The following is a 12373-nucleotide window of genomic DNA, read 5'->3' on the forward strand; positions in this document are numbered from 1 at the left end:
GTGGAGGAAATATTTGAGTGGAAAGGAGAGGACTGAAAATCAATGTATGCAAAACAAAGCTATTGATGATTGCAAGGGAAGCAATATAAAAAGGACAATCATGTAAACTTCATGGTCAAGTAGTCATTGATGCAACAAAATGAGCTCTGTACTATGTAATGATGTACAGTAACATTACATATTAATTTACATGGAACTGAAGGTTTTAAATCCCAAAAATATATAATTTGAGCAAATGGGGAACACCACTTAGGACAGATTGAGCATTTCTGTAATCTTTGCAAAACAGTGCACTATACAGCTTGGGTAGAAAGAGTAGCAAGGAAGAATGGCTAAAGCAAGAATAAAATGGAGCTAGATAGCTAGACTATTGGTAAAAAAAAATGTCCCAATAGTAAAGAGGAAAGACTTACTATAGTTATATATGGCCTGTACTATAGTTATATATGGCCTGTACTATAGTTATATATGGCCTCTACTATGGTCATACATGGCCAGTACTGTACTATTCTACGTAGAAGAAACATGGACAATGACAAGGAAAATGAAAGAAACTTTGTAAAAATGTTACTCATGGCTGGAGTATGGTGAGAGGACTGAATTACAAATAAAGAAATAGATGAGAGATGTGGTGTCCAGAATCTGGAAATAACGCTGGAAATTGAAAAAATTAGATGATTTGGACATGTGATGAAGGGGTGAGAAATGATATTTTAATTATAAAATAAATTTTTGAATATACTTACCCGGTGAATATATAATAGCTGCAACTCTGCGGCTCGACAGACAACATACTTAAAAAACTTGCGAGCGATCGCTATGCAGGTTGCGGGTGTGCCCACCAGCGCCAACTGTCGGCCAGATACCACTCTCGGATGTAAACAAAACCTTCAATTCTTCTCGTCCCACTGCGTCTCTATTGGGGAGGAAGGGAGGGTCGTTTAATTTATATATTCACCGGGTAAGTATATTCAAAAATTTATTTTATAATTAAAATATCATTTTTAAATATTTAACTTAGCCGGTGAATATATAATAGCTGATTCACACCCAAGGAGGTGGGTAGAGACCAGAGTTAAATATGTTTACATCGTATAAGCTAAGAGTTTTTTCATTTTGACAGTTATCAATATAACAAAACCAAAATAAATAGGTACCTGGTAAGGAAGTCGACTTAGACGATTACTCTGCCTTGTAAGTCTGTCTTCCTTACGGAGCCCAGCGATCCTCTTAGGATGCTGACAGACTCCCAGGAGCTGAAGTATCAAGGGCTGCAACCCATACAACAGGACCTCATCAAACCCCTAATCTGGGCGCTCTCAAGAAATGACTTTGACCACCCGCCAAATCAACCAGGATGCGAAAGGCTTCTTAGCCTTCCGAACAACCCATAAAAACAACATTAAAAAACATTTCAAGAGACAGATTAAAAGGATATGGAATTAGGGAATTGTAGTGGTTGAGCCCTCACCCACTACTGCACTCGCTGCTACGAATGGTCCCAGAGTGTAGCAGTTCTCGTAAAGAGTCTGGACATCTTTCAAGTAAAATGACGCGAACACTGACTTGCTTCTCCAATAGGTCGCGTCCATGATACTTTGCAGAGATCTATTTTGCTTAAAGGCCACGGAAGTTGCTACAGCTCTAACCTCGTGCGTCTTAACCTTAAGCAAAGATCGGTCTTCCTCACTCAAGTGTGAATGAGCTTCTCGTATTAACAATCTGATAAAATATGACAAAGCATTCTTTGACATAGGTAAGGATGGTTTCTTAACCGAACACCATAACGCTTCAGATTTGCCTCGTAAAGGTTTAGTACGAGCTAAGTAGAACTTAAGAGCTCTAACAGGGCATAAAACTCTTTCTAGTTCATTGCCTACGATCTCCGATAAGCTAGGAATATCGAAAGATTTAGGCCAAGGACGAGAAGGCAGCTCATTCTTGGCTAGGAAACCAAGCTGCAGAGAACAAGTAGCTTTTTCTGACGAAAACCCGATGTTCTTGCTGAAGGCATGAAGCTCACTGACTCTTTTAGCCGAGGCCAAGCATACCAGGAAAAGAGTCTTAAGAGTGAGATCTTTCAGGGAGGCTGAATGTAAAGGCTCAAACCTGTCTGACATGAGGAATCTTAGTACCACGTCTAAATTCCACCCAGGTGTAGCCAAACGACGTTCCTTAGAGGTCTCAAAAGACTTAAGGAGGTCTTGCAGATCTTTATTGTTGGAAAGATCTAAGCCTCTATGCCGGAAGACCGAGGCCAACATGCTTCTGTAGCCCTTGATCGTAGGAGCTGAAAGGGAGCGAACTTTTCTCAGGTATAAGAGAAAATCAGCTATTTGGGCTACAGAGGTACTGGACGAGGATACGGAAACTGACTTGCACCAGTCTCGGAAGACTTCCCACTTCGATTGGTAAACTCTAATGGTAGAAGCTCTCCTCGCTCTAGCAATCGCACTGGCTGCCTCCTTCGAAAAGCCTCTAGCTCTCGAGAGTCTTTCGATAGTCTGAAGGCAGTCAGACGAAGAGAGTGGAGTCTTTGGTGTACCTTCTTTACGTGTGGCTGACGTAAAAGGTCTACTCTTAGAGGAAGACTTCTGGGAAAGTCTACCAGCCATCAAAGTACCTCGGTGAACCATTCTCTCGCGGGCCAGAGGGGAGCAACTAACGTCAACCTTGTCCCTTCGTGAGAGGCGAATTTCTGCAGTACCTTGTTGACAATCTTGAATGGTGGGAATGCGTAAAGATCTAGGTGTGACCAATCTAGGAGAATGGCATCTATATGTATTGCTGCTGGGTCTGGGACTGGAGAGCAATAGATTGGAAGCCTCTTGGTCAGCGAGGTTGCAAAGAGATCTATGGTGGGTTGACCCCAAGTCGCCCAAAGTCTCTTGCACACATCCTTGTGGAGGGTCCATTCGGTTGGAATTACTTGACCTTTCCGACTGAGACAATCTGCTAGGACGTTCAAGTCGCCCTGGATGAACCTCGTTACTAGGGAGATGCCTCGATCTTTTGACCAGATGAGCAGGTCCCTTGCGATCTCGTACAGAGTCAGTGAGTGGGTACCTCCCTGTTTGGAAATGTACGCCAAGGCCGTGGTGTTGTCCGAGTTGACCTCCACCACCTTGCCTCGAAGGAGATTCTCGAAGCTTATCAAGGCCAGGTGAACCGCCAAAAGCTCCTTGCTGTTGATATGCATGCTCCTCTGACTTGAGGTCCACAGACCTGAGCATTCCCGACCGTCCAGCGTCGCGCCCCAGCCCAAGTCCGATGCGTCTGAGAAGAGAACGTGGTTGGGTTTCTGAACTGCTAGGGGAAGACCCTCTCGTAGACTGATATTGTCTTTCCACCAAGTCAGACAAGTCTTTATCTTTTCGGAAATCGGGATCGAGACTGCCTCTAGCGTCTTGTCCTTTTTCCAGTGAAAAGCTAGATGGAATTGTAGAGGTCGGAGGTGTAGCCTTCCTAGCGAGACAAATTGCTCCAGGGATGATAGCGTTCCTACCAGACTCATCCAATTCCTGAATGAGCAACGTTCTTTCTTCAACATCTTCTGGATGACGAGCAGGGCTTGATCTATTCTGGGGGCCGACGGAAAAGCCCGAAAAACTGGACTGTGAATCTCCATCCCTAAATACAGAATAGTTTGGGATGGGATCAGTTGGGACTTTTCCAAGTTGACTAGGAGTCCCAATTCCTTGGTCAGATCTAGAGTCCAATTGAGATCCTTCAGACAGCGATGACTGGAAGAGGCTCTGAGAAGCCAGTCGTCCAAATAAAGGGAGGCTCGGATGTCCGATAAATGGAGGAATTTTGCCACATTCCTCATAAGCCTCGTAAACACGAGAGGAGCCGTGCTTAGGCCAAAGCACAGGGCCCGAAACTGGTACACCACATCGTCGAAGACGAATCTCAGAAAAGGTTGGGAATCTGAGTGAATGGGGATGTGGAAGTAAGCGTCCCTTAGGTCGAGAGAGACCATCCAGTCTCCCTTTCTGACCGCTGCTAAGACTGACTTTGTGGTCTCCATGGTGAACTTCGTCTTTGTGACAAAGACATTCAGAGCACTGACATCTAGCACCGGTCTCCAACCTCCTGTCTTCTTTGATACTAGGAAGAGACGGTTGTAAAACCCCGGTGATTGAAGGTCCGAGACTTTGACCACCGCTTCCTTCTCTAGTAAAAGAGACACTTCCAGTTTCAGGGCTTGTCTCTTTGCTTCCTCTCAGTACCTGGGAGAGAGATCGATGGGGGACGTCGCTAGAGGAGGTCTGCGTACAAAAGGGATTTTGTACCCCTCTCTGAGCAACCTCACAGATTGTTGATCTGCGCCTCTCTTCTCCCAGGCTTGCCAGAAGTTCTTGAGTCTGGCACCTACTGCTGTCTGAAGTTGCGGGCAGTCAGACTCTGCCCTGCGAGGACTTGGATCCTTTCCTCTTTCCTCTCTTCCCTTCGGCACGAGCACCTCCCCTGCTGGGGGCTCTGCCACGAAAGGGCGGAATAAACCTGGACGCTGGAGTGTCTATCCTAGGTCTAGCAGACAAGGCAGGCAAAGGGGGAGCTTTGCGAGCCGAGGACGCAACTAAATCGTGGGTGTCCTTCTGCACTAAAGACAAGGCAATTTCCTTAACTAAGACTTCAGGAAACAAGCACTTAGACAAGGGCGCAAAGAGTAGCTCAGATCTTTGACATGGCGTCACTCCTGCTGAAAGAAAAGAGCACAGAGATTCTCGTTTCTTTAGGACTCCGGACGTGAATGAAGCAGCAAGCTCGTTGGATCCATCGCGGACGGCCTTGTCCATGCAGGACATAATGAGTAAGGAAACATCCCTATCGGCAGATGAGATTTTCCTACTCAGGGCTCCCAAACACCAGTCCAGGAAGTTAAAAACTTCAAACGCCCTAAAGATGCCTTTAAGAAGGTGGTCCAGGTCCGAGGATGACCAACTAATCTTCGAGCGTCTCATGGCAAGGCGGCGGGGAGAGTCTACAAGACTTGAGAAGTCGCCCTGGGCAGAAGCAGGAACTCCCAAGCCGAGAACTTCTCCCGTGGCATACCAGACGCTCGATCTAGACGAGAGTTTAGATGGAGGGAAGGCAAAGGCAGTCTTCCCTAAACTCCTCTTGGTTTCCAACCAATCGCCTAACAGCCGTAAAGCTCTCTTGGATGAGCGAGAGAGAACGAGTTTCGTAAAGGCTGGCATGGCAGCAGGAACGCCTAAAACAAACTCAGACGGCGGCGAACGAGGAGCCACAGAGATAAAGTGTTCAGGGAACAACTCTTTAAAAACAAGCATGACTTTTCTAAAGTCCATAGATGGTGGAACTGCTTTAGGCTCATCTAAATCTGAAGGCTGATCCTCAGGCTGTGGTTCAGCAACGTCCTCATCTGAAAGTTCCTCATCTGATAACTGATGAGAAAACGGCAAAGGGGTAGGCAACGTTTGACTCGCAGCGTCCGGCCGCACTGGTGCATACGTGATGGAGCAGGACGCAGCGTCCTGAAACTGCTGAACAGTCTGGGAACTGTCAACAACAACAGGTGCGCGAGGACGCACAGCGTCCACCCGAGACTGTTTAGACCGTCTGGGTTGTGCAGTCAACACCATACTGGGTTGCGGAGGTTGACGCACCGCGTCAAAACAAGTCAACTTTGATGGTTGGTGAACGTCCTGAACGTCACCAGTCGCATCAGTGAGTTGCCTAACGTCAACGTTCGGCTGGAAATCCACACGGGATCGCATCGGGGGAGGTACAACCCCAACTGGTTGACGCGAGAATGCTACATCAACGTCAACAGGACGCACAACAGAACGCTTGGATGGCTGACGGCCAGTAGGTTCAACGGAAACCTTCTCTGCGTTGTAGTCCTCCATAAGGGACGCAAGCTTAGACTGCATGTCTTGCAGTAACACCCATTTAGGGTCTACGGAAGCGGGTGCGGTAACAGACGGGGTTAGCGACTGAGACGGCACAACTTTGCCTTTCTTAGGCGGCGAGCAGTCATCAGATGACGGCAACGGGTCCGAACTGTCCGAGTGGCTACATCCGGGACGTTGGACTTGTCCTGAAGGGACCGACTTGCGTTTTAAAGGTCTAGAGACCTTGCTCCATGGTTTCTTACGTGAAACGCCTTCGGACGACGAGGTAAAAATGGGCTCTCTCGTCTTATGGTAGGGGCGATCTTGACGAGATACGCCTGATACCAAAGAGGGAACGTCTGTTCGCTGATCAAGGCCTCTCGAACCCATAAGTCGTACGACATTGCTTCTCCCCTGGGCTTGGGAGCTTGCAAGAGGTCCCGGACTAGGTGAACGACAGGCACGAACAGACGAACCCTCGGTCGCAACACTGTTCACAACACTTTGCGTAACACTAGGCACTTTCCCACTTTCCGCCGTGGCACTTTGGCACTTGAGTTCCTTCACGTCCGCCATGAGTTGATTACGGTCACTCGCTAAAGCCTCAACTCTCTCCCCCAAGGCATGAATAGCACGCATCATGTCTTGCATAGACGGTTCCTGAGTGCTAGGAGGGGGGTTAGGAACAACCACTACAGGGGAAGGATTAGGTTCAGGGGCATGTGGAGAGGAAAAATCTACGGACCTAGAAGAACTTCTCCTTACCCTATCTCTCTCTAGTCTGCGTGTATATTTATCAAATTCGATCCAATCGAATTCCGAAAGGCCCACGCATTCCTCACACCGATCTCCCAATTGACAGGTTTTACCCCGACAATTGGAACAAACAGTGTGAGGGTCGAGAGAAGCCTTTGGAAGACGCCTATTACAGTCCCTAGCATTACACTTTTGAAACTTAGGAACTTGAGAAGGGTCAGCCATTTTGAATTAGTCAAAGGAAATTCCAAAAAACGATCTAAGTCATCAACAAATAATCCGATTCAAAAAAGAGTTCAAGGGTTTATTTTGAAGAAAAACACCTGTACTGCGAAAGCTCAAACCAAATTAAAGTACTTCACCAAATATGATGGGAAAACTCCAGGTTCTACAGCGAGTAAAAGTACGTCTTGTCGTCAACGTCGACAGAGAAGAATTGAAGGTTTTGTTTACATCCGAGAGTGGTATCTGGCCGACAGTTGGCGCTGGTGGGCACACCCGCAACCTGCATAGCGATCGCTCGCGAGTTTTTTAAGTATGTTGTCTGTCGAGCCGCAGAGTTGCAGCTATTATATATTCACCGGCTAAGTTAAATATTTAAAAATACCGGTAAGTCAGAAAAACAGTAGACATGGAAGTGGCAGGAAGAAGACTTCTATGGAGGCACATGAAATCACAGAGGGTGATGGATGATGTAAAGATATTCATCACAAAGATGAGCTTGGCATTAAAATACAGCCTGCTAGACACCTGATAAAAGTTTCCAGCTATTAAAATCAAAGTGTCGGTACAGTATCACAAAATATGCCCTGCAAATAAATTATGAAAAACTTACCATTCTGACATAATTCCTCAAGATAATCTGGATTTCTTGCAAGCTGCAAAATACATGATGCTCCCTTGACCTTTTCAGGCATTTCTTCATACAACATTTCCATGTACGAATCCAACTCATTCAAGTTTGCTTGCTCATTCATGCCATCAGGAATATTTGGGACAGGATGCTCGAGACCCACATGGACATCTAAAAGTATAAATAAGAGCTCAAAGAATAAACTAAAATTTCAGTTGTAAGAAAAGATCATGAGGGGGGCAAATTCAAAATGACCAATAACTACCTGTATTGACTTTGCAGTTTCCAAAAAAAACTACATCAAAGGAAAAAAAAATTTTAACAGTATATTGGCCTCAACACCTTGTCCTGGATGACCAATAAGATACTTTAACCTAATCACTGACTCTACAAAATATAGTTACCATACATTATCAACTCAGTGGCCAGGTTGAAGAAACTGGTAACATTCACAGGTTTAACAGTGATTATTTGCGGGAAGATACAGTAGTTCAATTAAGTAATATTTTTAGTAACTATTCACAATTATAAAACACCAAATATAGAACATGCCTTAATATAAAAAACAAAAACCAATTACCGTATCACATGGAGCGTTTGAAAATTTCCTAAAGTAACAGTACCAGTCCCAACTTACTCTTCCCTATTATCTAAGGTGAATTCAGTATGTAGGAGTGAATTTACCGTAGCCGAAAAGACATGGAGCATTGAGTTATACTGTATAAGATTAAATACACCATAGCATACGCAGTTATAAAAAAAAAGGAGAGGAAATTGAGACTGATATTGATATACAGTGTAAGTGAAATTTCACAAACTTATGTAATAATGGCTTTTCATCTTCTCTAACAAGGTAATAAGAGGAGTAGAAATTATTCATAGAAATTCAACATGCACAGGTGTGTTTGTTACTTAACCCGTCCAAATGTTATAGGCTAACTGTAATGTATATCATGGAAAACTAATTGAAACACTAGTAAATAAAGTTGATAACAGAATTAAGCATTTAACATAAAGAATAAATTACATCATCAAAGTGTTCATGAGAAACAGTCAATTCCCAATGGTAGAAAGAACTACCACAGCAAGCACCAACTACTGATAGGTAGGTAACTAAATCCTTCACAATCAATATTATGTAGAGAAAAAAAAGCGTCTTTAACTAAAAAACAAATTTACCTTATTAAATTTTATATTTTGTTAAACTACTGCAGTATTAATTATTACTATCAACTTGCAATACTTGCAATAAGAGCTGTATGATGTCAACGGCACCTAATCTCTCCATTAAGATCAAATGAAGAAAAAATAATAAAACACAAACCTCTGGCAGTATCTTTTCTTGAAAGTAGGTAAGTAATGAGATGTTGAACTTCGCTCAGTTTGGAAGAATGAATTAATTTGCATTTTTCAACAACTTCTTTTGCTAAGGCAGCAACATCGGTGTTACTATCTAAACTCTTCAAGCGTATAATTTTTTGACATTCCTGAAAAAGAAAGAAATAAGACACTGCAAAGTCAAGGCTACTAATTATTTCAAGTAATTCTTGAGGTTCTAAACACCCTTAAGCTTTTGAGACCATTATATTAAGGCAATTTGTCAATTTCTGGTTATAACCAAAAGCATATAACCACCATCAAGCTCATTAAAAACTAAATGAAGAGAAAAGTATCTGGTACAAGGCTACTACATTCACAAAGTTTTCAGTCTTTAACTACAGGTATTCTACTGGTACATTATGCCATAAAATGAGTCACAATTTTTAAAATATCTTTAAGAGATTTTCATGTTTTCTTCTAAATATTTACAGAACAGAATTGGTCAATAAAACTCTTAACACGTACAAATCAATAAATGTTTGGAATAATGGTAACCATACAAAAAAATCATAACAAATAATGTTGAAACATTCTTAGTTATTAATATACTGTACTGTACATCTTGATGATTTTGATTTAAGAAAAGCAATACTAAATAATGTTTAATACATACCTTTCTGTCACCTAACATAGGATCTCCTAGTTGTCCAAGAATAGTTGCTTCTAGTTCATAATTGACTATTAATGCTTTCTCTGTTGGGTGAACATCTAGAGATCCCACTTTCACTTTTCTGTAATTAAAAATGTAAAATTATATGTATTGTAATATTAACCTAAATACAGTGATAGCTTATTCTACCACTCAAAATATATTATGCAAAATACCTGAATACTGTAATGAACTTAAAAGTTCCTCATGTGATAAAGTCACAGGTAAATTTTCTAAAGTAATTCTCTCATGTTTTATTTTAAGATTAGATGGCTAGTATAGGCAACCCTATAACTAACTTTTACTATAGATAATCTTTTACAAACTTATTTCTGTTTATCATATTGGCAGTGATAAACTATCATTTCAACTTTATATTTGTTCTTAAGCTTGTAGAAACTTTTCGACCTTTAAAACGGGGAAATGCCTTCCGCGGAAGTGGAACGGCCATTTCATACGTTAACAATGCAGTTAAAGGCGGGCAGTGAGAGGTAGCGAAAAGCCTGTCCAACCCCTAGGGACCTGTCAGAAGCTCTTCACTTTTGTCTTCAACTGCAACAAGTATTGATGTATTACTGCACTCTTACCAAAGGCTTTGATCTTTTTCTCAGTGAAAGGGCAAAGCTGGGTCCCCCACTTTCACATAAAACCGACATATTTGGGGAAGATCTAAAGGCTCCACTAAAAAGTCTCAGACTTTGAATGTGTATAGGATATAAAGATTTAAACTAGCTTCAGATCCCAATCCATAAATTGGGTTACCATAATCTGTTCTATCTAAAACTAATGCTTTATAGATCATCTGTAGAGTTGATCTCTTTGCATCCCATATTATATATAAAAACTTACTCATTAGGTTAAGAGCATTATTACCATTAGATTTCATGTAATATATTTATGCTTTCCAATTAAGGTAAATAATGAATATTAGTGTCAGAAATTTTATCTTTCCTTGAAATTGGAATAGACCTAATACCGAAACATAAGCTCTTACTCGAGTTACACAGTAAATCATTCATTTGCAATTTAGGTATAACTCCAGACAATCAGCTTCTTAGGACATCAATTACTTTCAATATGTGCTCTATTGGCTATCTATTTTGGTATATTTTACGATACAGTACAGTATATCTAATGATTCAAAGCCAGATTGCTATTCTTGCACCACCTGGCTTCAAGTAACGTCAAATATTTTGAAAGTGCAATCTATCTGATGACTTTTACCAAATAAAAAACTAAATTCACAATGGAAGGCTAATCCCAACCTACAACTTTAAGGTAAGGTCAATGAGCTTAACCTAAGTGCATAGTCGTATCATTTAAATTCTTAAGCGCCTTTGTATAACGGCAGACAGGAACACAAGCATTGAACACCATGTAACCTAAACTTCCCAACCTAACCTAACCTAGAAGCCATATCCTTCCCTACTTAACTAATAGAGGATAAACCCCCCCCCCCCCCGGAAAATACCCCTTAGACTGCCGTATTCTCACTGGTATGGTTGAAATAGGGGTTATGGAGCATGGCTGTCATCATACATACACCTCATTTTTTAAAAGTGATATGAAGTCGCGGTCAGGTTAAAACAGGTGCTGGGTCATTAAAGGCTGACGCTACCTCCCATATAAGTAATAAAGGAGGACCCAGTAGCCTAGGTTAAGGTAGGTTGGCGAGGCTGGATTAGTTGCATCCCTCTAATTTACTCATTCTGTGTTTTCCCCTCAACCAGAAAACCCCAATTTCCAATTTGGTCCCCAGTTCATTTTGTTCGGCAAGTTTTACATAACCGTTAGTATAGGATATAGATAACTAGCGTATTTTTTCATTGGTTTATTATACATCCAAGAAGGTAATGTACAGAGAAGAAAAGGCTTGTTTTACAATTATATACCATTTCCCCAGTATGTTTCCCACACCCAAAACCCCGAGTTCTCACTGGGGGTCCCCCATTATTGGTGGATATAGATATATATAAATTTATGAAACTTCATTTCCGACAGGAACGAGTGTAATTTTCGAAGAGAACGGACCTTTTTCTATATAATAAAAGTAGTTTTTTATTAACCTGTAATACAGTACAATACTACCTTTGGTTCTACATTGGGTTTTCTACCTCTAAACCTTGCCATCTCACTGATTTCTTATAGAAAGTGAAGTACAATTTGTCCAACCACTATCACGTATATATTCTAATACCCCAAGCCCGCCCCTAGCCTAAAATTAAATTTATCAATAGGCATTGCAATAAAATTTCAAAGGGTCTTTGTGACCTGATCTTTTTGAGTTAGGTTACAGTTTCCATGTTTCGGACAAGGCCAATCAACCAGGTTAAACTAAGCTAAATTGATCCTTTCACAATTCCATACCAAACAGAACACTACTCTACTTACTTCTTCAAGTATCTAGCATCTTCTACTTGCATTTTGATATTCAAAAGTGTTGTTTCCCGACTAATTAAAATAAAATTTTAGGAGTTGCCGTAGTTGCCTGGTCTCAATCGCAGACATTCCAAGCAGGATCTGTCAAAAATTCATCGATCAAAACAAACATTGGATATGTTCTTTACATCAATTTTCAGTTATGGGTATCTCTTTTAATAAAATTGCGTATTTAAACTGTAGATAATTAAAAATAATTGTGACTTAATTTTATATAGAATATTTTGTACCAAAGCATTATATATTGAGCTTTGTAATATGTTTAGTTTTAAACGGTACCAATACTATCAGTCAAACATTGGGTATATTCTTTACACCAATTTTCAGTTATGAGTATCTCTTTTAATAAAATTGCGTATTTAAACTGCAAATAACTAGAATGATATAATTTTTAAAGAATATTTTGGGCCAATGCTTTGTAATATGTTTAGTGTT

At 41.3% G+C, this 12373-nt stretch overlaps 1 protein-coding gene across 6 annotated transcripts in view; it reads right to left on the reverse strand.

Moving 5' to 3' along the window:
• Positions 1-12036, reverse strand: part of Kap3 (kinesin associated protein 3) — a 146583-nt gene extending 134547 nt beyond the window's left edge. For all 6 annotated transcript variants that reach the window (XR_011041518.1, XM_068360793.1, XM_068360792.1 and 3 more), the window contains exons 1-4: positions 11891-12036; positions 9464-9581; positions 8795-8957; positions 7453-7641 (exon numbers count right to left, since the gene is read on the reverse strand). Coding sequence is in view for 5 of the 6 variants with exons in the window: in XM_068360793.1 (XP_068216894.1) it covers positions 7453-7641; positions 8795-8957; positions 9464-9581; positions 11891-11922 (502 nt within the window). In the remaining variant the exon portion in view is untranslated. The remainder of the gene's footprint in view (positions 1-7452; positions 7642-8794; positions 8958-9463; positions 9582-11890) is intronic.
• Positions 12037-12373: the final 337 nt, after the last annotated feature.

The sequence above is a fragment of the Palaemon carinicauda genome, chromosome 37 (assembly GCF_036898095.1).
Source record: "Palaemon carinicauda isolate YSFRI2023 chromosome 37, ASM3689809v2, whole genome shotgun sequence".
NCBI classification, from domain to species: domain Eukaryota; kingdom Metazoa; phylum Arthropoda; class Malacostraca; order Decapoda; family Palaemonidae; genus Palaemon; species Palaemon carinicauda.